Source organism: Bombus terrestris, chromosome 11 (genome assembly GCF_910591885.1).
Source record: "Bombus terrestris chromosome 11, iyBomTerr1.2, whole genome shotgun sequence".
Classification (NCBI taxonomy): Eukaryota; Metazoa; Arthropoda; class Insecta; order Hymenoptera; family Apidae; genus Bombus; species Bombus terrestris.
This window is the reverse complement of record NC_063279.1, coordinates 17449076-17474039: the sequence shown is the minus strand read 5'-3', so window position 1 is coordinate 17474039 and position 24964 is coordinate 17449076. Positions and strand designations below refer to the sequence as shown.

At 33.7% G+C, this 24964-nt stretch overlaps 4 protein-coding genes across 5 annotated transcripts; 1 reads left to right on the top strand and 3 right to left on the bottom strand.

The window, feature by feature from the left end:
• Positions 1-1412: 1412 nt before the first annotated feature.
• Positions 1413-4399, bottom strand: LOC105666292 (dihydrolipoyllysine-residue acetyltransferase component of pyruvate dehydrogenase complex, mitochondrial). The gene is made up of 6 exons (XM_012314229.3): positions 4031-4399; positions 3506-3660; positions 3029-3438; positions 2602-2969; positions 2190-2489; positions 1413-2115 (listed from the first exon to the last, which is right to left on the bottom strand). Exons 1-6 carry the CDS (start codon positions 4150-4152, stop codon positions 1986-1988), a joined length of 1485 nt encoding a protein of 494 aa, XP_012169619.3. The 5' UTR covers positions 4153-4399; the 3' UTR covers positions 1413-1985.
• A 251-nt stretch (positions 4400-4650) lies between these two features.
• LOC110119720 (phosphatidylinositol 4-phosphate 5-kinase 2) lies at positions 4651-5995 on the top strand. The gene is made up of 4 exons (XM_020865649.2): positions 4651-4885; positions 4946-5033; positions 5092-5278; positions 5661-5995. Exons 1-4 carry the CDS (start codon positions 4726-4728, stop codon positions 5760-5762), a joined length of 537 nt encoding a protein of 178 aa, XP_020721308.2. The 5' UTR covers positions 4651-4725; the 3' UTR covers positions 5763-5995.
• LOC100648256 (integrin beta-nu) lies at positions 5024-10602 on the bottom strand. The gene is made up of 12 exons (XM_012314226.3): positions 9951-10602; positions 9603-9844; positions 9135-9420; positions 8911-9075; positions 8197-8655; positions 7808-7970; positions 7582-7748; positions 7035-7207; positions 6735-6934; positions 6559-6671; positions 6011-6102; positions 5024-5934 (listed from the first exon to the last, which is right to left on the bottom strand). Exons 1-12 carry the CDS (start codon positions 10107-10109, stop codon positions 5790-5792), a joined length of 2364 nt encoding a protein of 787 aa, XP_012169616.2. The 5' UTR covers positions 10110-10602; the 3' UTR covers positions 5024-5789.
• Positions 10603-11724: 1122 nt separating this feature from the next.
• LOC100652085 (estradiol 17-beta-dehydrogenase 11) lies at positions 11725-24086 on the bottom strand. 2 transcript variants are annotated; one of them, XM_012314225.3, is made up of 8 exons: positions 23942-24086; positions 21666-22120; positions 15797-15921; positions 15361-15471; positions 13328-13489; positions 13155-13237; positions 12948-13064; positions 11725-12831 (listed from the first exon to the last, which is right to left on the bottom strand). In XM_012314225.3, exons 2-8 carry the CDS (start codon positions 21892-21894, stop codon positions 12636-12638), a joined length of 1023 nt encoding a protein of 340 aa, XP_012169615.1. In that variant the 5' UTR covers positions 21895-22120; positions 23942-24086; the 3' UTR covers positions 11725-12635. The 2 variants fall into 2 exon arrangements, with proteins under 2 accessions (XP_012169615.1, XP_012169614.1); XM_012314224.3 differs by having other exon boundaries at positions 23826-23975.
• Positions 24087-24964: the final 878 nt, after the last annotated feature.

The following is a 24964-nucleotide window of genomic DNA, read 5'->3' as shown; positions in this document are numbered from 1 at the left end:
TAATATTATTGTTCTAAAATGATTAAAACGAATCAAATAATCAGCTTTTTTGCGAAAACTTGTGAAACTTTTAAAACATGTTTCTTACACTTTTGTAAGTAAAATAACACCAAATACGATATAAAGTGTATTATAACTAGTTCTTATAATACATAATCTTATATTATTTAAACAATGAAAATATATGTATAAGGTAATGAAGAAAGTGTTATTAAATGATGGCGTTATAATCAACAAATTCTATTAGTTGCTGATTTTCAAAAATTCAAAATAATATAATATTTTGAATTTTATATTATTATTGAAAAATGTTAAGCTTTACATTGTTATATAATAAAAAATAAATTACGGGAAATTATTTCTTAAACATGAAATTTATAAATAAAGTATGGTATAATCGTTAAATACATAAATACATAAATACATTTGATATATTATTATTCATTTGAAATATTCGCCTACTACTTATAACATAAATGCCAATACGTATATATAGATATATTAAATATTTTTGCCGAATTATTGACATTTTTACCCATTTTCTTCTTCACTGTATTATTAAAGTATTATCTTTATATTGATTTAAAATGTGATGTGATTGATAAAATTTTATATTTGTTTCTATGACTCGAAAAATCTTGACAATTCCGTGAGAATGATGTTTGGATTTCCGTTTCCTGATAGTTCCAAACTGAAGTATACATATACACGCGAGTAGCGGTAACACGTTTAACCCTAAAGAGGAACTTATCGAATAAAATCTGACAATATTGTTATTGAATAACGACGCCTTATTTTAATTTGCAATATCACAAACACACTGTATTCTGATTTTAAAGCTTTATGATCATTGGATAATCAAGTACAATTTTCTTTTAATAAGGTAGGTTGTGAATTCAAAATTAACTTTATATTTATAAATGTATATGATTATAATATTTAAAGAAACACACTTTATCTAAAAAACGATGTTAATTATGATCTATATATATTTCGCAATAATATAAGTGTTACGTCCTGTGACCCAAACATATGTTTTAATTCATCCTTCGGCCAAGATGGTTAACAGCTGTTTTTTTAACATATTTACTCGCACCCGCAATAATCTCAAAGAACCAAACAGAGCAGATCCCTAATTTTATAGGATATTGTATATGCTAACTTTGACTTCAGCACTTGGCCGCATGGTGCAGCACTAGTTCGGGAACAACCAGGTCTATTAGTGTGACCATTCTCATTTCCTCTCTGACCGCAGTTCCATCAGTATGATCGATAACCGCGCTTTCTTCAATCTTCATAAATGACATTATATGATTATCATGATTATTATTACTTATTACATAATATAATAGAATTATAATGTTATTTTAAGTATCCATAGATATAACACAAGCTTAAAAATAAAAATAACATTAAATCTGTAAGTTACAATTTATTAAATATGATATACATTTACGTATATTACTTACTATAAACATTTTGACACATTTTCCTTCACAATTTCCCCTAAATTATAATTAAATTATTGCAATATATGGTGGCCATAATATTATTTCATAAATACACATATTTACACGTGACCACTACTATTGCTGGGGCAAAGATGTGGTTTTTACACCAATAATAAAGTAATGAGATTGTTATTTTATTTAATGATGAAATTAATCGTCAGTCTTTTACTTTATATTTAATGAAAAACCACATATATAGTACATTAGGAAAAATATGATCTAATGATATAGTGTCACCTTGATTCCGCAAATATTGTTGCCCTAACGATGTTTTTACATAAAAGAAATACAATGTGACTTTGAAAAATTCGAATCTATCAAAAATTGATGGTTTACAAATGCGTAAAGTAACACAATTTTATATTGTACTATACACAAATGTACAGAATATTCTTGGTCACCTTCCTGAACATAACAATGTTTCTTTTGCACCTGTTGAAACTACCCCATTGAATTTCTCAGTGGCTAAATTTACTACAACAACATAGTTGTTGGATTTTCCATGAAGTTCTTAAAAGCTGTTAACCACTGCGCGCCTACCGCACCGTCTACGGTACGGTGATCACAACTGGCAGTGACAGACATAAATTGGGTGGTTATAAATCTAAAAAAAATAAGTCACTAAAGAATAAAATGTAAAATATTACGTAAAAAAAAGCTGAAAAAAAAAACACTTACCCTTTTTCATTTTTGGCGGGTATTAACCTGGTTTCAGTTGTGCCTACAGCTAAAATGATCGATTGAGGAGGGTTTATGATGGCAGAAAAATTTTTAATGCCAAACATTCCTAAATTTGACAAAGTAATAGTTCCTCCTTGGAACTCTTGCGGCTGCAATTTTCCTTCTCTCGCTTTTGTAGCTAATTCTTTTACATCCTTACTAATCTGAACTATACCCTTTGTGTCCGCACCAAAAACTATTGGTGTAATTAAACCACTTTCTGTACTGACTGCTACATTTACGTCAACATTATTGTATCTAAAAAAAAAAAAAAAAAAAAAAAAAGAAAAGAAAATAAAGAGGAAATTTAATTCATATGATTATAATCCCTGCTACTAATAGCAATTATTTATTACAACACATTACTTACTGTCTAATAACTTCTCCCAACCATGCACTGTTACCTTCAGGTACTTTTTTACAAGCCATAGCCATTCCTTTGATAATGATATCATTTACACTAAGCTTTATTTTTTCTTTTTCTAACATCTTGTTAAATTGTTCTCGCATTTCGAGAGCGGCGTCCATTTTTACATCTATTGATAAATAATAATGTGGAATTGTTTGTTTGCTTTCTAGTAAACGTTTTGCAATTATTGCGCGGATACTGGATACTGGAACATCCATCCCTCCTGTTGCAGCTGCTGGTGTTGCTACTGTAGGATGAACAGCCGTAGCTGGTGCACCTACTAAATCTTTGGATGTTATGGATCCATATAGTCCTGAACCTCTTAAACCCTTTAAGAAAGTAATAGAATTATTTTAAATTTTTTAATTTTATATGACCTAAAACTTACCTCCAAAGCAAGGCCTTTTTCGGCCGCAAGTCTTTTAGCCAATGGGCTAATATATATTCTCTCTCCTGATGTAGTAGGCAGTGATTTTGGGACAGAAGGTGCCGCAGGTGCTGGTGGCGTTACAGGAGATGGTGGGGGAGTAGATGGTGGAGAAGCAGGTGATGTAGGAACACTTGGCGTAATGGTAGCTGATGCAGTAGTTGCTGGAGTATCGTCTTTAAAATCTTTGAAGGCAGCTACAGAACTTTCATCAGGGACAATTATACAAACTAATTTGCCTATAGCAACATTTTTTGTTCCTGCAGCTACTATAATTTTTGCCAGATAGCCTTCTTCTGGTGTTTCAAAACCCATTGTAGCTTTATCAGTTTCAATTTCAGCAAGTAGATCACCTTCATTCAACTTGTCACCTAAGATGATGATACAACATTAACAATTGTTAATGAGTTTATTATACACATGAATTATTTACATTACCTTCCTTTTTGTGCCAATTGACAATTGTGCCTGTTTCCATAGTAGGTGATAATGCAGGAAGCTGCACTTTGACGTGATCCGGATAATCTGCATAATACCTTAACTGTTGTTTCCACGGAGTTACCATAAAACGTAAGGTGTTATGAATTTGAATCCTAAGTATCAAATAAAAATGTGTAAATTTTTCTAAAAGAATGTGTAAAATTTTCCTTGAAATGTAAAAATACAAATCTACACTATTAAGTATCCTGAATGAATAAGAGACTAATGCAAATCAAATATAACAAAATCGTTCTAAAATAGAGAAAAGCAAAAGAGGATTATGAAATCATTTGCATTTATGGCTTTGATTATCCTCATCAATAACAGGTGGAAATAATGCCATACTTGAAAACTTTTAAGTAAAATTGGAAGATAGAATGACTTTAAGATAACCTTAATCATAATCAATGAAATAAATTTTAATCAGAGGACAACAAAACTTAGAACAATAAGTTAAGATGGTAATAACGGAAAATGAAATACCTTTGTACATATTTTCTGTGAAGACATCGTATGATCACAGATCTTACGGTATTCGTCCGCACAGAACTTCGTAGTATTGCGTTTGCCAATTCATTACGTAGGCCCGTTGTCGTTCGTATCATATCTCGGATGATTCGTGGATCTTTTACTACCGGTTTTAGTAGAAAGTGGCAAGAAATTCGACGTTACTAATCTTTTACTTGGACACTCGGACAATGGATATGTTCCGAGCGTGTCAATGATGTAGGGGTTATCGTTAAGCACAACCAGAGACAGACGATACAAATACCAAATTAGAGGTCGTTTGCAAGGTCACGTGGCTACAGATTTAAAGGTAGTTTTCACAAGCAGAAGATCATTTTTCGCAAATTATAAAATATGAAAAAAAAAGTAAGAATAAAATAAGACGCGAGACATACCGCTTCCTTGTTGGAAACAAAATGAAAATTTTTGTTAAGGCTTTCTGGCTTATAACCAACCGTATTATTGACAAAATAGGACGGGTGCTCTGATTCGTTAACTAGTATAGTCCGATTTGGATTTATTTCAGCGCTACGACATTGGTGGCGATTAGAAGAACTTGATGTTTTTGTACTTCTATTTTTCTTTCATACTATAAATTATAATAATAATTTGCGTAAAAAGCAAACGTACAAAGAATTGGAAATTAAACTGCAAAGAGATTGTATTCTGAAATGAAGAGACGAGGTGTCAGTAAAATGGCGAAGATAAATGAATTTGATATCGTAGATCAAAATGCACAATCGAAAGTCGGAAAATTTACATTTTGGAATGGAGATGTTTACGACGGAGAATATAAAATAAATTATGATCGATTACTTTTGCTTAAGCAAGGTAACATTTCGTGAGATATTGCCCACTTTTGAAACTCTGTTAATTGAATTACCTGTGTAGGAAGAGGAACATATACTACTGATAATTTTGATACCTATCACGGAGAATGGGACGATGATACGTTTTCTAATACTGATATTCATATTAAGTAATAAAGTCTATTTCACAATTTATAATTAAATAAAATCACATACAATTTACTTAAGGTATAATAACGACGCTCAGTATCGAGGTAGAATAGATCCGAACGGAACGATGGTCGGTCTAGGAACATACATATTTCCCGATGGGTCCTCGATTGAAGCTATATGGCACAATAATATACCATCTACAAATATTATTTACAGAGAACCTCTTGGATTTGCGTGGATAGTCGAAGATATATCAGTAGATGTAAAAAGTATTTCTTTAAATCAAACATATCTATAAATCGAAGACCATAGGCCGAAAATATGATAAGCGATTTAAAAATTAGTTTCATCAAAAATATCGATCGGCGTAATAGTAGATATATCTTTGATTGTTTACAAAATTTCATAGATTTATCTACTTTTACGAAGCTTATATTTTTGTGCTTAAGAACTTATTCCTCTTCTAACTACCTTACAATGATTTACCTGTAAGTATATAACGTCAAAAAGTTGACAAAAATGCATTTTTCATTTTTTCCATATGACTGTTCGATTCTCTATCATAAAAGATTGAAAACAAATGTCGAATTCGAAAATTATTATAAAAGATTCGGATTTGAATGAAAAAATTTCATATGTTGCAGTCCATCACGTTTTCCGCTGGAAACCATTTCTGGAACGATATATTGTCCGATGATAGTACCAGTAGTTCTTCCAAATCTTTCGATCAAAGCGAATTGAATTAACCTACTTAATCGAAGAAATTTGATTTCTCAGTCCTCTTTGTACATCGAAGGAACTGAGTATCGGCTTATCGGCGATTTAAACAGAGGATTTTGGTTTAAACTGAACACAGTTTTCTGTTGCTCCTTCATGAACTTCTCATATTCCCTCCTGTCTTTTATGGATGTCCAACACCTGCGCACCCGATTTATAATCAATATTTGTCTCTAATAAATTGTAATTCAATTAAACTTTATCATATGGTTCTTACTTCCAAATTAGTAGAAAAGCGAGTCCCAAGCATACAATTCCGATGATGATCATAGATGAGATGACTGCTACGTCTACCGGAGTCTGACATTGCTAAATGTATCAATGTAGATTTTAAAAAATAGGTATAACAATAATGGGTAACGTGGGTTTTATGCATTTATGGGGAATTTGAAAGTGCAAAACTACACGGAATACACATAATATGCAGAAATATTGGATCACCCCATAAGTAATGCGGAATGATCACAGGTTTATAAAATTTGAATAGAAAACTTAATTGAACAGGATAAAGAATTATACAATATACGGGAAAATTCAACACTTATTAAATGCTAGCAGGTCATTTTTTATTTTCATCTAGTATAAAAGAATCCACGACTGCTTTACTTATGGGATGACTTAATATATGTATACGTGCAAAATATTCTAAATATAATACTCTCTATATTTAATAGGTAAAACGATTTTATACTTAAAATAATTATGTTCATAAAACTATGAATTTGCAAAGTATCTGCAGTAATATTTACAAACATGGATATATACCTTGTTACCAATCTTTAAGGTGACAACATTATTTTTCTGAAACTCGTATACATAACGTATGGAACAGGCCGTTCTCCCCATTACTGTTTTCACGACACAATAGTGTCCGTTTTCTAAAATAAATATTATGTTGGCTCGTTGATCTCATAATATTTATTTACGCTCTTTCAATTTACCTATGTCAACGGATTCCACTCTTTCAATGTTGTAAGTGCTAGTATTCGTTTGACAAAATTCGTTTGCCTTTTTCGGATCCTCGACAGTGGCGTTAACGCAACGATCATAAAGAACGCACAGGCCACTGCCACCAGTGCTTATCGTTGATTCGCAATAAGTACCTCGATAATAGAAGCCGTCTGCTGCGGTAACGTTACATCTGAACAACATTCGATATGTTTACAAAGAATGCGATAATTTAATATGAATTTTAAATATTCCAACGGAACAAGATCTTTTCGCAAATAATAAATACGAACCGACATTCTCCACAGTCGCAGTATCCGTGACCAGCGCAAATTTCTTGACTTCCTGGTGCGATACAGAGTTCATTGGTTGATGGACACTGACAAGCGTTCCCTTCCCATCCTTCTATACATTGGCAAACACCACAATTGCAAGTGCCCTTATTTGAGCATTCAATTCCATCCATCTATAAAAAGAAGATTAATTCCATCTTTAATCCTTTCAATGAAACGACAGGATTAGTTTTGGTCAAACAAAGTATCTTAGATATGATGTTAGATCTGTCCCTGTAAGTGCATTTGACGATCAATTGGAAATAGTATATTTGTTAAACAGTATTTTGCAAAAGTATATAAAGAATAGTTCTCTTTAAATCGTATTAAATATATAATATAGAAAATATGATATAATAATAGAATAAATCGTCTGTTGAAAAGTGCTACAAATTTTCCGAATAAACCGTACGATCCGAGTATAGTACGTGATGGCTATATGACAGTATGCAATTCCAGTATGTATAATATGTAAATAATACGTAATATGTAAGTAATCCAGAATCACCTTGTCACACGCAGAGCATTCACAAAATTCTCCTTTGTATTCATCATCGCAGAAACACTTTCCGCAAACACAGTCACCTCTCTCGGAACAAATTTTCGTTGAGTTGTCTCGGATACACTGCTGTACGTTATTTGACAATGAACTTTCATCGCAATCACATGTTTCACCTGCGAGTTTTATCAATATTAAACAATTCCATTGCGAAGGAGAAATCAAAGCTTCTTACCGGACCAACCAGAGTCGCATTTGCATAAACCGCATTCATACGTTCCGTGCTGACAATAAGAACTTTCGGTATCTTTGCAATTACAACCACACGGAAGTTCAACATCGATTATTATATTTGACAGTTGAGAAGCCAGTTCATCCTCGATCACAACCCTTTGTTTCTGATAAAAATATAAAGTCATGTTCTCATATAAATCATTACGCCGTGGGACTGAATTCGCGATGTAAGTAAAGTCAAGGATGTGTGTCTGTGTCTCAAAATAAGAATATGGTTGGAAAATCAAAAATAAAAAAAATTGCATTGAAAGCTTCATTTTCAATTCATAAACAATATGCGTATAGATGATGTAAGTTTTATACGAGTTAATATTTATAGTTTATATGTACCCATAGGTCTTTATCCCTTGGACATTCTTTGTAAGATAGTACGACCTTGAAATCGTACATCTGTCCCTCCTTTATGTCATCGCATTCCAAAGTGTTCCACTTCGAAACGTTTTCCTTGCCGCAGTTAGAAAAATACTCCATTATCAGCGGACTCGAAGAATTGTCGCGTAAGATCAATTTCGAGGTAATCTGATGATAAGCATTCTCAATGATATCCAGAATGTTCGAGCTGTCGCTGGTCAAAGTCGCGATCGTTGCCTTTTCTCTCAGCAACTTGACGATCTCTTCGTATTCGCTACGACGCTCTTCCGTCACGGCGAATATTACATTGATCTTATATTCCTGCAATAGTCTTGAAAATTCTGCCAGCGAGGAATAGTCGAATTGTGCGGCTAGATAGTATTGTCCACGTTCATTAAGATGACATTTGAAGTCCTGGCGCTTTACAGCACCACCTAACTGATTACGATACGAAGATACTCGTATGAGATATCTTAAAATTTTGATAATAACATAGAAGAGGGTACCCATCACCGATCTCATTAACTCTGATATGCATATATTATCATAGTGAAATTACTTAGAATATTGACCTTAACGATACTTGATTAATCACGAATTGATTTTATACATATCGAGGTGAATCAAGATAGTGAGACGTGCTCTTTTCTATGTACCGAAATCTCTGTTTATTAAATGACAACTTTTTCTTACCTTTCCATCGCCAGCGGTATGTAAATGTCCATCGGTGGCCACTAAAATAATTTTTCGTGCCTGACGCGCCCAATTAATTTCATTGGTACAAACTATCGCCTGCACGAGTCCATCCAACGCTCCTTCTAAATTGTCAACATTTCCAGTAACTTGGCTATTATTTACCTGAAATTCAATCCATTTAATCCGTTTTGAGTTTAACTTTCTTTCAGATAATCTCGTACTTCTGTAATGAATCGCTGAATGTCACCAGTTAACTTTAAGTGATGCCAATAAGAATAAATAGGGGAGCATTCAGTGTGCTCGCTCTTGCAAGGATTCTCCTCATGCCCTGGGAAGATATATGGCATTACTGGTTTGTCAGCGTAGCTACCGAAGCCTAGACGAAAGTTATTGGTGATGCTGCCAAACGTTTGACTCATATTCCACCCTAATCTGATCAAAGTTTCCTTGTCGTCCCTCATCGACCATGTTAAGTCCATTAGATAATACAAGTCTAATGGATAATTTCTGAATCATTTTAAATCGTTAGATTTAATGAATTTTTCATTGATACATTATCAACACCTATCAACATCTTCGTAACAAAAATAATTTTATACTGAGTAAATTGAAATTATGTTTTGCAAGTTCAGGCTTGTTCACCTTGTTCGTGTTATTTCGGAAATGGGTTATCTGTTAAACGAACGTACTTGGCCAGCCGATAACGAATGGGAATTGTTATCTCGGAATGAGGTGGAATCATCACTTTTATTCGTTGCGGCCGCAATTGTATCGGTATTCGTTCCGGTTCCATATCCTGAAAATTCAAGTCCTTGATAAACTCTATCGTCCCTGCAGAACTCGTACGAATTTCCTGCGGTAGGCAACCGAATTGCTTCAATTTTTCCGGTGAGTTGCATCGCGGCCTTCCAATTGTTGAATTCGAATAAGACTGAAAGTATACGTAAAAGAGAGAATTTAAAGCGTACAACTCAAATTTCGTGTCTGAATGAAATAACTTCACTGATCCAATCGAAGAAGCATCTTGAAACATTTACCGAATCACTACACCAAGCACAAGAAGGGTCGGCTTGCAGACAATTTTCACAAGTCTTCGCTGAAATGCACGATCTTAAAATTTGTCCTTCTAAAGTATTACATTCCCTCCATACGCAGCACAGAAAAATTACGAACAACAACTTGCAGCAGATTCTCATGTTTATGGTCGACGACAGAATACGAAATTGAAGTTAACATCTAGCAAAAATTCACGGTCTTTATCTCCGTCTTTGTAGAAGAAATTGTCGGTTCATATTCACTAGAATATTCTTCTATTTCTTTCGTTATTTTCGCGATGATGGAAGCGAATGTTGGAGGTAACTCACGCAATCGACACAACTAGAGTCTCAATGTAACTTATTTGCACTGTGATAACAAAATACGGCGTCAGCGAACAGAAGAAAGAAGGCAAAATTACGTCGATCAGATAGTGTTTAGTAGTAATAGTAGCTTCATTTTATCTTACAGATAAATTGGTGCCGATTTTTAGCTATCAACGACAGGTATCGTAAGATCAACCAATATCGATTTATTAATCTCGTGGTTTTTCCTTTTGATGTAGTTTATTATAGCACTCGTAATGAACTACTGCCGAAGGATGAATATCTTTCTGACGCAACATGTATGACTGGATGTAGGATAAGGTTGACATCGAGAGTGTTACTATTTCGCTATAGACACATACAGCTCTAGTTGTAACCTAATGTAATCTAGTGTGTCATTACATGTGTTTGATAAACGATATCGATGCTCCTATTTGCAAGCTGCATCCAACGATTAGGAGAAAATATTTGAAAAATTGAGTAGCTGCGATCCGTTTTGTCTAATGACCTACATTATACTTCCTGAAGAATAGTTAAACTTGTTCTTCGTTTCATCCGAAAAGAAAGCCGTTCATTCCGCAGCGAATCGAAATTCCGCCACAAGCCGCTTATATAACGTCTACGTTACCTTTTTTTTTCATTTCAATTTATTCGCATTCATTGGTTATTTTTTCAAGGTGTCGAAATCACTGTTTCAATGTCAACATCAATTTTAAATGAATTTACTTCTGTTTCACTGTTTGTACACGTTTACTATTCATAGAAATTAGTACGTGCAAACTGTGTATGAAAAAATTAGTTTATCTGAATTATGATACGACAAGCGTGCTGCTGCGGGTATATTATTACCCTTAGAATCGAGGTCAAAGAAAGAATTGTGAATAATTTATTAATATTACAAAATAATGAAAATTTATTTATTGTTGTATTTTTTTTTCATCGATATTACGCAATAATAAGGCATAAATATAAAACGTGTAATTATTCTGTATCTTTAGAAAATATTTCCAGGTGTTGAGATAAATATATCGAGTACAGAAACGTGTCAAGTTGCACGATTGCGATGCGATGTTGCTGCAATGACACAGTTACTGAAAGCAATAAAAAACCACCATCATGTATACCGTTCTACTCATGAAACCATTGCGTTATCAATTACTGATATAAGCGTAAAATTGCTTTTCCATATGGTACATTTGACTTTTTTCAATTCACTATAACTTTTGTCAAGAACTGAATTCTAAGAGTAATATTCAACAGTGAATTGTATGTTTGCGAAGGTCGTGAAACTTTAGTGAAAGTCGGTCATTTTGCATTTTATGTTCTTTCATGCCTCTTTGTATCTATTTAGGTATAGGAATTTTTGAATAATTGGATTGCTAAAAAATTAAAAACCAACGAATTATCCAATTTGTAAAATTATTTAAACATTCGATATTCATAAATAATGTTGACGAGTAGAAAATTTGATTTTATTATAATGTTCGTTTATAAAACAATCATTTGTATATCAGGGCGGACATATGGCACTCTGTTTTTAAAACGATAGCGTTCACACGATACATTAGTTGCGTTGGTTCAATAAGTTTTATCTCGAAAATCGGTAGTTCAAATGGGCCAATGCGTAAGTACAAATGATACAATTTCTCCAACTTTATTTTTTCTATTTGACATCTGTAAATTGTTTTGTAATAACAGTCTACAGAGTTATTACACGCGATTGATAAATATACTTGTTTGTTTTTTTAGCCGAATTATCAATAAAAAATCTCAGGCTATTACAAATGTTCATTATACCGTACAAAGTAAATTTTAAAAATTATATCTGTGTCGTATCTATCAATTTTTCTTATCTAACAATTATTAGCATTAAAATTGTAGACTTGTAATCTTAGATTTGTAACCTTATTATCGTAGTATGAAATTTTATTATTGTACGAGACACTAAAGCGATCCTTAACAGCATATATATAAATATGAAACTTTGTTGATATTGCGCAATATTTTCCGAAAAACACAATACACTTATAATTATAAATAGAGAAATCTATAAAAGTCTCAGTGTATCTCTTAAAAATCTTCACTTCAATTCACTTCATTATTCTACAAGACTTGAAGCCGTGTCTTTGGGAAATGGTAATTCTACAACTTTCTCGTTTCGCGAAACTTATTTTAATTTTGTGAAAGAACGACTCGCCTTAGAAACAAGCTATTTTGATTGTACATTAAAACTTGTACAAAATGGGTTTTTCACCGTTGCAATAACATGGTTATTATCTTATATTTATTACAATGTTCCATAACTTCCACATACGCGTCATTTATTCTTTCGATATGAAACTTTTTGAGATGACCAAATAATTATGGTTTCCTTTCGGAACTGGAAATACGTCTGGTCAATTGTTGATGAATAACTGTGGTGTCCGGATCTTTGGGCAACATTGTAGGAATAATTTCTTCTTCTTTCTTGACAGGAGGAGATGGTGAGTCTGATGGGTGAATCTTATTTAAAAGTAAACCTCGTACCAGCATATCCGCACATTCCCACGGAAATGCCCTAAAAATCGCAATATAAATTAGCCTATTAGACGAACAATTAATATCGTCAAAGTAACGAAAAAGATATGTTTACTTTTTTTATTTTCATGAAATTATTTCTATTGAATTATTTACCATTTCAGAATGAGAAAAATGCAAAGATAACCAGGTACTATAGCAACTTTTTCGTTGCATCTTATAGCGGAGACGATTCGATCCGCCACGTCGTTCGGAGTGAGCCTCGGCAAGTATCTAAAAAATACGGAGACAGATATACGAAATTAAATGTTTTGCTCGTACATTTTTATTTATGTATGTGGATACAGGAAAAAAAGATTATACCTTGTTGAAACGTTATCAAACATACCGGTGCTTCGAATGAAAAATGGACATACCACCGTGCTATTAATCTTATATCCTTCAGCCTATAAAAAAAGAAAAGAAATAATAGCATATTTGTTAAAATTAATTGAAAGAAAGCAACGACATTGATGTAAAAAAGGTAATAAACTTACAACTAGCTCCATATGAAGAGCTTCATCAAATCCAATCGCCGCGAATTTTGAGGTGCAATAACTCACCAAATGTGACACTCCTATATGTCCAGCCATACTTGCAATGCTCACAATATGACCTCTGTTATCTTCTATCATCGAAGGCAAGAACGCCTTTGTTGTCTTGAAAAAGAGAAGAAAAAAAGAATTACCATCTCTAATTACCTTAACTTTATATCTATGCATTCGTATGTCTGTTAATATTAAATTGATTTATTACGAAACATTAAAATATCCTAACGCTAAATTATACGATTGTCTCATTATCTTTAGCAGTATGGGACCCTCTACTTTCTTTGAAGAATAAAAAAGTTTATCTCGATGATAATAAAGTATACGAGTGCGAAATATATTCAGTTACCTTTACAGAAACATGCGATGTTTGCTTGTAACTTTACATGCTACTAACACAAGCAAATATAATTGTAAGACAAACTGTAATTTGTAAATACACTCTGACTACTTTACAAAATGAGGAAAGAGAGAGAATCTAGCTAATCGAATTGCGAACGTTGGGAGCGGCAGCTTGGAAAACAATAATTGACGGTACTTCTTAGAGATATGGCCGTGACATCGGATATAACAAGAGACTCATTGGCTTGTGCTCTTTACAATGCTGTTAACCTACTTCCCTAGTCGTTAGTTTATTTTTCTTCCGTTGTTCTTCCTCTGTTCATCACTTTCGAAAGTAAAGCCATCGGTGTGTAATCCGCGCATAACAAAGTTGGGGTATCGAGACAAGGTTTTCGAGAATCACGTATACGCGGAGTTTATATGTAATTCCTCGTGTCTTATAGAAGGAAGCATTTCGTTATGCCAATGAATCGACGAAATTGTGAAACGTGTGGTAATTCCAAGCGCAAGTACGCGTCGAAATTTTGCAATCGAGGCTGAAGATGCGATTACATCCGAGGTTTGAAGGAAAGGACTTCAAGCTGTCTCGAACAAAGCGGTTGACAAACCTTGTCCCTCTTTTATCCTTTCTTTTTTGTCTTATTATTATCAAGCGAACATCAAGATGGATATCCCCATTGGAACGAACTGATGACGAAACGCGGCCCATAAAATCGGTATTCTTCGACCGGACGCGCTATAATTTTCTCCGTGCTCCGAATCGGCTAACTCTTCTATCGGCCGAGCGTTCGTGTAAGTCGATGATGTCTCGGCATGGATGGTGTCCCCCTGAACTTTCACTCTGTACCTTGTTACGTCGGCCAATCTCCGGTGATTCGCGAATTCACTGATATTTATATTGTTGGAAAGAAAGGGCTATTCTTAAGACAGTCTGTGACGAACAATGTCGTCATAATCTTGTCGAAGAAAATGTTTATGATTCGAAGACGTTATCTTCGACGATTATAGCGGAATAGTCGAATGGAACAAGAATGTGATAAACATAATTGCTTTTTCGACAGTGTGTTCGAGAATTACGTCAATGGGAATTCGCATTGGAGAACTCAATGCTGTCTACGCATTTGGCAAGCATACTCCTCGCGTGTCGCAATTCTGAGACACGAGTATACTGGGACTGCACGGCCGACTGGCTGCATCTATCCGACCGGTTTTCTCACCTGACCCACGGCAATACTTCTAAACGGAGGGAATATCGGGCCTAGGAATGCCTCTCACTCGGGCTTTACGCTGCGAAAGGGAGAATTGTCTTTGAGTTTAAATCGATAGATCTGTTACGAAATCCGATCGTACAAAAACTACATACGAGAAGAGTGAGAAAATTTTGTGAAGTGCCACGTTCGTTTTGAGAGTTGGAATCTTCCATAGAAATTAATACAACACGTGCATAGCTTATTAATAAATTAAAAATACCGGTTCCACGTATATTATAAATTAGTTGGTTAATCATAAATTCGTAGGATAAGCTTCTGCGCAGATGAAGACCTCATTATAATTTCATAATTTCCAACGCTTCTATTCGTATGATAAATTACAAGAGGAGAATAGAAATCCATGATAATAAAGTTGAGATGAAAACATACCCAAAAGTGACTCATTACGTTAACTTCCATTGTTCGGATAATAAGGTTGTCCGGCGTGTCCAAAAGTTTATAGCCATTTCCTATACCTGCATTGTTTATCAGAATGGTTACCTGTAAGATTTATATATGTAATCAGTTCTCATAATTCGACCCTTCGTTACTTAACAGGTTATGAAATCGAGTGATTTATGTCATAAAAATACCGCGAAAAGAGAAAGATGCGAGTTGATGCGAATATGTATACATATACAGACACGCAGTAATAGCAATTTCGAAATACTTCATTTCCTTTAAATAAAAATTATGCAATATAATAACCATCGCATATTAATGTTTTGGTTAAGAGATTTTTCAAGATTTTCCAAAGTCTTGGAACGTGTTTTCAAATTGAACGACATTGTGTTATCTTCACTTCTTCAATTATTGCAATTCTCACCTTTCCAACTTCTTTCTTCACTTGCTCTGCTTTCTTGTAAATATCCTCCCGATCGCATAGGTCGCAAACATAACCATAGCAAATACCACCTGCGGATTTCACCAGTTTGACAGTCTCCTCGATACCTGAAAATACGAAAGGAATCTCGTTAATAAACTAAATGGGCGGAAGTAAACTTTCCATGAGGGCTGTGTCCTCAAAATCAGAAATACAATGTTACTGATTAAGATGAAAATTGTATCAAAGAATCGTTATAACTAGACTACAGATCTTTGATTATATGAAATAACAATAGTACAGTGGAACCTCGATTATAACGTAAGAAAATAGTTAGATAGAATAGTTCTTTGCAAGGAGGGTTAGAAAACAAGAAGAGAAACTGAAAGAAATTGTTACATTTTTACTCGAAACTTTACATCCTCGTTTCATATTAATATTTATGAAATAGTTCAAAATAAATAATTATTTCTCATTTCTTCATGAATACAAAGTTATTCGATTATCGAAAGATTCAAACAGCATTATGATCAGTTCGAATAATAATTATGGCTCTACTGCACTTTTCAATGTTGTTTATATTAGAATATTCTCAGTAAGACATTTACATATTGTCCAGGGCAGTATGATTCAACTTAAACGATAATAAAATGCGATAAAAGATATAATGCCATCTTAGTAAACAAGCGCTTACGTAATTGTACACAAACTACCTGATACGATCTGCAATATCATAACATATTTTGAATGCTGCAATCTTGATGCATAAAAAGTTTTTAGAAACTTTACAAAGTTCGGCTATTCCTGTATCTTTATAACAAGTCATCAGAGCAGATGAGTAAGGTCAACATACACAAGGATACGCTTATCAAGCAACAATCCCTCGATTACTTTTTCTTTTCACTTGTTTCATAATATGATGGGAATTTCATGCAAATGAAATCACTTACCACGTTCTTAATTCTGAGAAAGTTTACAAAGATTCAGAAGATCTGTAAGTGCCGCTATCGCGCGCTGGAATATTCGCTAACAGCGAGAAACTAGCATATATTAGGTCGACCGGTAGAACACCTGTTGTTATTGGTTAATATCGTGTCTGACTCTTTCTAGATCCTTTCCAGATTTCAGGATTTAGATGATTCAAATTTATTAATAACTTGTTAGTGATATATGCCACGGTGTAAATTCACAAAATGTAAGTTTAAATAAACTGTGGTGTAAATAATGTTATTAACAGTTAACGTTAATAAATAATAATAAATATCAGGATATCTACTCTGGAAGACTAACTTTTTACATTGTTTAATATCTTACATTTTAAACTGCATATTCGAATTTATTCTGGAGTGGAATTTTTCCATTATACTTCTCCAGGAAAATGTATAACGAACCATTTATGATAAACGTTTCAATATTTCATGAAAAGTAATAATAAAAAAAAAAAGTAAGCGCTAAAAGTAGTAAAAAGTAATAATTCAATTTATTTAGACTAATGTAGCGAATGAATTAGACCGGACCACTACAGTTTTCAACCAAATGATTAAATAATTAGGAAATAAATGTATTTAGAAACATTCCATTTATGATAAACATCAGCAGATACCCTAATACTTAGCGTTGACAGTGTAATTTAACTTTCTTTTATTTCTCAATAAGTTTAAAAAATCTGGACATAGCAGTGGATTGTTTGCCTAATCGAAAGAGCAGCTTTTCGCGGGTAGAAAGTCGAAACGCGTGGAGAGGCAGTTGTTTCGCTTCTTGACTAAGTGGTACGCGTGCTCACGTAGAATATGAAAGATAATTGCAACACAAGGAATATCCTGTTTCTAGTTTATATTATATCCCATACGATCGTTCCGTTTTTTCGGCAAAGTCTACCGAATTAAAAATCCGATCGGTTCCCTAGTTATTCGCGGATAGAGATTGAAATCACGTTCGATTGAGCCACGCTCAATGTGATTACCAAACCGCGGTGTCTATTGGAGAAAAGTGGGCACCGATGTAGAAATCATGAGCGGGTGAACGAATCCAAAGGAGCAGCCAAGAGAACCTGTACGGGAGAATATCGTAGTGGTAGCGTAAAATTCCATATTTTTTCTCAACAATCAACCAGTTCGCCCAGGCTTAAGTGTCGCGTTATATTGCTCTTTCTTGTTTCCTTGCGCGATCTGTTTGATCAACAACTTCAAAGTGCAATTCTTGATTTCTCATTTTCAACGTTTATCTTCGCGTTTAAAAGACTGCGCATGTAATGACTGCGGATGCCATTCATTGCAAGATTTCAAACGATATTTCAGAAGTATCTATTTAAAAATATTATATCTTTAGATATCAATGAAGCTGAGTGTTTGTCTTTACTTTTTAAAGATGCAGCATAGTAGAGATGGATATTATGCAATAGTTAGAGGATGATTTAATGAATAAACGCACTACTATCAGAATGATCGATTCTATTCAAGTAGGGTTTCGATTCTGACGACACAAATGATAAATGTAATTGAAAATATTTGTAAACAAACGCAGTCTTTCGACATCCAAACAAGTAAGATAATTTCTCATTAGTCATACTCAGAGTATGCAAATACGTTATTACAAGTTTTGTTTCCGTTCATCAAAAAATAATTTGTTGTCGCAATTTCTTCCATAACTCTGAGGTGATATTACCAGATACGTGTGTAAAAATCAATACTAGTTTTATGTTAAAAGCAAATAACATTTAGTCACTAATAAAACTTACTTTAAAATGTAAATAACGCCACAGTTAGAGTTACTTCTACGACTACGACTAACTATGCTACAATAGTCACGATTACTTGCTCGCGTATCGCCGAATCGTCGTGCATGTAGATCTCACGACGCTCAATGCTTGACTTTTCTTGTAACCTGATCTGAGCGTGTATTTATGGCGTGGGCAGAGGTACGCGTGGCTTTCTTGCCTTTAGACGCGGTGACATCAGCTTTTTACCCGAACGTACAGAGATCGCGCGTGTAATACTTCACGTGTAGATTGCACTTGACCGCTTGACCAATCTGCGTATTTAGTCTGCGCGTACAAAAAAATTCATTTGAGTTGCTGATGGAGCAACCCCATTTAATGTATTGCATGAAAAACATGTAGTGTTGTTGGGATAAATAAAATGTTATACAATATGATGTATTATATATTATAAGATGTATGGTAAATACTATATAATAACATAATTATTTTCTAAGTTTATTTGTCCATTTATTTGTAAGGCAATTTTCAAATAGAAGCAAGATTTCCCTATCGTAATTTTTATTAAATGATTCAATCGTTTGTTAATATGTAAGTCATGTAAAAGACACTACAATCGAACTTATTTATTTCAGGTATAATTTACCTCGAGTATTACCTCGAGTATTCGTCATCTAGGTTTTAAGAAAAGAAGGTGGAGACACGGAGAATTATGATTCACGTTGATTCACTCAAGATCTATGAAATTTTATGGAGGCAGTGAACAATGAAAATCAGCCGAAGATACGTCACATCATTGATTCGAGATCGTTAACACGACAGAATTTCAAAAGGTTGTTCCGTATTCTGTAGTCATCGTCAGAATATAATGTTAAGTATGATTATTGCGCAAGAGAATTTTCGTTCTGTCATTTCGTATCGAATTGCTTGTATTAATTTTTAAAATCGGAGGTTTAGATTTGTTATTTATCTAGATTTATCCATTCATTTATAAGTTCCTATATTATGAAAATTTTTCCCTAATTTTTATATATTTTCATTTGTAAGCTAATCCTTCTAAGATCGAATATCTTGTAATTTGTGAGAATAATTATTTTTTACTTTTACTTAAAGAAACAATAAAACACTGAAATGTAAGCCCAGTTTACCGGAAATAATTGTGTCAAATTAAAAATTATAAAGAATTATCATGCGCATATGCGAACGGAAACAGGAAACTTTGTGCAATTAACAAATAATTAATAATTATAATAATAAAGAATAATTAAGAAGAATAATTGAAGCTAAGAACTAAAAACCTAATAACATAATAAATGTCATGGTGACAACTATTATATAATTCACGTGCATAAATATTGTATATTTTAACACTTATCGTGTAAATAATTGTTGTACATTGATGATTAATACTTATACTGGAAGCAAAAAAATAGGTAATAGCACTGCATATAGATTTTTTCAGTCCAACGATCATTAATTTAATTTCTGCAACTTTGAAACGTAGAATTTAATTTGGGAAACTTCGTACAAAACAGAAAATGTTTCACATCGAGAGCGTATATTGTCTTGTATTGGAACGTATCTTATCATAATCGTAATCTTTTTTTAATGAGATAAGAACTCGTAACTCGAATGACTCAATCCTTTCCAGTTCCCAAACTTCACATAAGTAAGTAAATCATTACATAAGCAAAAAAAAATGCTCCGTAGTCTGAATGTTTCTAATCATGATTCCGCAATGTAATGTAACGAGCGTGACATTTGATTAGCGAATGTATACCAAGATCAGCTAATGTATACTACATATTTTGCTCTTAATTATTGTAATTTAGATTTGACACAACAATAATTATTCTCTCAGGTTGTCCAGTTTCTTTTTCAAGTTAGAACTTGTATTCACAGTATTCTGTATCGCCAAACTTTTTAAACTTTTAACTATTTTAAGAACGAACAGACAAAAATATTAAAAAATAACAAAGAAATAAAAAGCATGGAGCTAATAGTAAAAAAAATATAAAGTAAAAATGCAAGGGTAAGAAGGGAGTCGTATCTACTGTGTAAAAATTCATTAATGAATAAATCATAATCGTCTTAATCGAAAAGACGAATGGGAAGGACAAAACCTATAGTTCTTCGTGATTTTTATATTCCATCCGGGATAAATTCAAGGACGTAACGTGACGTTTGGAAATTAAGCACCGTGTGTTCGATTCTATTAATTCGCGTTGGAAGTCCAGACACGCTTCGAACGACCTTGAAATTTGGATGATCATCAAGAGACAAGCGTGGTTCGTGCAATGTGCGACTATAATTATCTCGTCGACATGAACAAGGCGGCCTTCGTATTCTAGTCAAGGCCTAAACACTTCGTGGATAGTCCGCTCGTGGATTGAACACTTTCGATTTCGATGACCCGAAGAGACGACGTTCCGTTCAATTGTCATGAAAGATATATAGGTAGACAAAATATATAGATTTCCTGAAACCTTTTCGTATATTATTTCAAATCCGCTAAGTAATCTATGAAAAATGAAATCATGAAAAAAAGTGCTTGATGAGAATTCTTGAGAAACATCATCGTTTTATACGAGGATAACTATTCAAAACAAATGTTTGCTTCTTTTAGTCGAGGACAATTGGTGTTCTTTAGGATTATTACATTTATGAATTTTAAAGATGCGATAAGGTCGCAATTCATTGACAAATTTTAAACGTAACATACAAGAAAAGCGAGACGAACCGTATATAATATCGTATTAAAGGTCATTGATGGTTGAAAATTAAATTATGAATATACGACTGTCTACGACCCTCGAAGAATATATTATCAAGAAGATGTTATGTTAAGATTACATAATGGACGTTGTTAAGGAAGTAGTTATATCACGTTAAGTTAGACTCGTGTTTGCTGGTGATAGCTTGTTGAAATTTATGTCTTAAACGGATTGGTGTAGTTTTCTGTTTTATGTCACTGTCTATTTCTAGCATCTATTTCGTCGTTAGGTATTTATTTGAGGATATATTTCTTTAATTTTAAATTCCAATAATAATCTTCGACCTTGTTAAAATTGTTTTCAGTTCAACCTTGAAATTCGATAATCACAAAAACAACTTAATTCTCTAATCAAATCTACAAATTTCGAAACAGGTACTTACCAGCCTTATTAACGTCCCAGATGACAACGATGGCACCCAGATTAGCTAGCCTGAGGGTGACAAGCCTTCCCAAGACGCCACCACCCCCAGTCACCAAAGCAATCTCTCCAGCTATACTCTTCATCTTATACTTCTCCGGGATAAATAATCTGATGGTATTCTTGATGATGAATCCTACCGTGAGGATCAGGAAACTGATCACGTTTGCGACGTCGGCGAGAAAAGACATGATCGACACGTTTCTTTTGGCCAAATGTTTCAACTGTTTGGACTTGCTTCAACGTCTTATATGTACGCAACTCTTCTATGATTCGAAGAGGTCGAACGATTAGGATGTCATAGCTTGTCGCAGCTCAAAGAATGTATTTATTGCCAGCAGAAAAACCGTTGCTGGAACTACGACTAACAACTGGATAATGCCGGAGTGAACACCGTATCAATAGTTTTGAATTTGTCTGAAAAACATAATTATTACCACTATGAAATAACAAATTAGGTACTTAAGATTGGTCGTACGAATAAGATCAATAACATATAACAATGTATTATATTTATCGAATATCGTATTCTTTTTCTGTCATTATGCGATTCGTTATATTTAACGATTACCGAACATATAAAAAGGATTTTAAACAAATAAATAGTTAATAAGGTAATACGAATATATAATAGGAATGAAAAATAAATGTAAAGAAATGATATTCGCAAGTTCATCGACCAGCTGCGTTAGATACTCTAGTGATATAGAAACTAGTTTACGCTTTCTCCAAAATTTCGTATCACTTTCTTTTTATTCTCATAGGAAATAGGACGTCCGAAGACGAGAAGAAAAGCGCAAAGATTTGGGACGTTATCTAAACTTGAACGTTTCAGAACAGAATATTTCCGTTCGCATTCCTATTGCGCTATACAACTTCTACCAACGCGATTCACGATTTTTCCGGTAGTTGATGTTACGACGAACCACGAATATCCAGCATCGATTCGCTTTCTAATGAGACGCGAAATTCACTTTCGATTTTCAGCCATGTATTCCACTCACGGAAAGCTCGTAATTTTTCGATTACTTTCAGCCACAAAACTATCACGAATAAAATGATTTTTTTGTGTGTACAAAGTGAAACGGATGAAAACGAAGATTAAACGTTATAACTGTTACCCGAATTCGTTTCGTGGTATACTATCTGTTTACTTTGTTCGAATCGATGAAAGAAAAACGATATAATACGTATTACGTATAAACGTTACACGCATAAATCTTAAAAATCAGGAAACAGAAGAAAAAGTGCTTCTTAACTTGTCAAAAATAAATGTTAAATTTTTCGTGCGTAATATTAATTATGTAATATGTTATTATTTTCTGGCTATTACTCGATACATATATCACTTGATATTACTCGACATTCTTGTACGTTATTTATGACAATATTTTATTTCTACAAAATTAAACGACAATGTTCTAATTTAGACAAAATTAGATGGTGACGTTCTAACTAATATAAAAAGCTACATTGATGATTTAAACCGTCAGCGAATTTCTGTGTCACGTTTCGTGTGTCAGAACACAGCATCAATGAGGTACAACGAAACCATAATAATAGTCGTGTACACGAAGCTTTTTATGTCGAACCAATTTCCTTCAATTATTCGATCTAGTTTACAACTGAATGATACTTCGATAGTTACATCGGGCATTTTCGATCATCGTTTTTTGAAAAGTTTAACAAATCAAAAGCGAATTTCGAGCTACATTAAAAGTACACAAATGGTGTTTATTATCGGATACCGCGGGAAGAAAAGAGACGAAGAAGACAAAATAACAACGACACTGACACTTTTCGAAGGATCTAGCGAAATTCGATTCGAGAAATCGGAGGGCTACTTTCAAAACTGTTCGCTTGCGTGAAACTATCGAGTATCGTTAATACATAAATTCAATTTGTGGTCGTTGTAAGCTGTAAGTTTTCCTTATCGTTACGCCACGATATTTATAGAGTTCATTATACCGAGAAATTCCTCGTAACTTGTGATATATCTTAGCGAACAAATGAAGATAAAAACGAAAAGAAGTATTCCTCGATTCAGACGATTCCTCTTGTAAAATTTATAAAATATACACGATCGATTAACAATGCGTAGATTGGATAAAAAAGATCTTACTATCAGAACGTAAATCTCTTTTGGCGTTGCGGAGTCATTGGCGTTCGCAAACGAAAACAGGCGAAACGCGGGTGTAACGAGGAGGGAGCGTGCCAGTAAGGTACGAAAGTACGTACCTATGCGAAAGTCACCCACTGAACGAGATACTCGTCTCACCGGCACTACGGTCGTCGGTCTACTGAATAAAACGGTGGCTTCGGTACGCCTTTACCCCCTCGACGATCTCCAGCAGCAGACTACGCGCATCAGCCGAGATACATAAGTAACAAGCATTAATATAAGCGTGGTAATTGCACGTGCATCAATCAATTATCTTTTGTGTGTTATCTTTCTTTCCTTTGGGCGTTTAGATCGGTTGTCGTTGATCTAGAACGGATTTTTTAACACAATGAATATTTCTTAATAGAATGACGATATATTGTAAGTATAATTATAAAGTATTATTTATTTATACAATAATTGGTATAGTGACCATTTTGTTACGTAGACAGTATGGTGAAGCCTAAGTAAATAGAAAAAAAGATATACATAGGTCAAGGTAGACTTTTGCAAAATATTTGAATGTAAATTTTACTACTGTACTTTGTAAATTCATTGGTAAATAAGCTGCACAGATGTAAGAAGCAATGATTTTACTTGTGACCCCGGTTTCTTCTTTGTTTCTTCGTCACGAAAACCCGTTACCTCATCCAAATCGCTTCCTTTACCTTCCAAGATTCCCAAAATGAAACTAGATTCATTTTATTATTATAGTAAAAATAACTTCCAAGTTTTGTCAAAGAAATATTTCATGATGACTTATTTCGCTTTTTGTCGCGTAAAATATTATATAATCGTATCATGCATAGCTGATATTTGAAGAAATTTAAACCCTTAATCTCTGCAGATTCTTATATGGATCCACTATAACGTAATCATTGGTAGCTTCGCGACATCGTTCCGTTTCATCATGGCTCGTTGTTTGCGTAATTTACGAACTGATACACCGATACAACGGTACCTCGATACAAAAGGTCCGTTGATCCACCGGCGCGCTTCCTTCGGTTTCCTTCGGTTCTCTCTTGAAGGAAACAAAACGATGGATAAATGAATTTTTGTGTACGAATATTCTGTATGTCTAGCTATATGTTGCTATATAT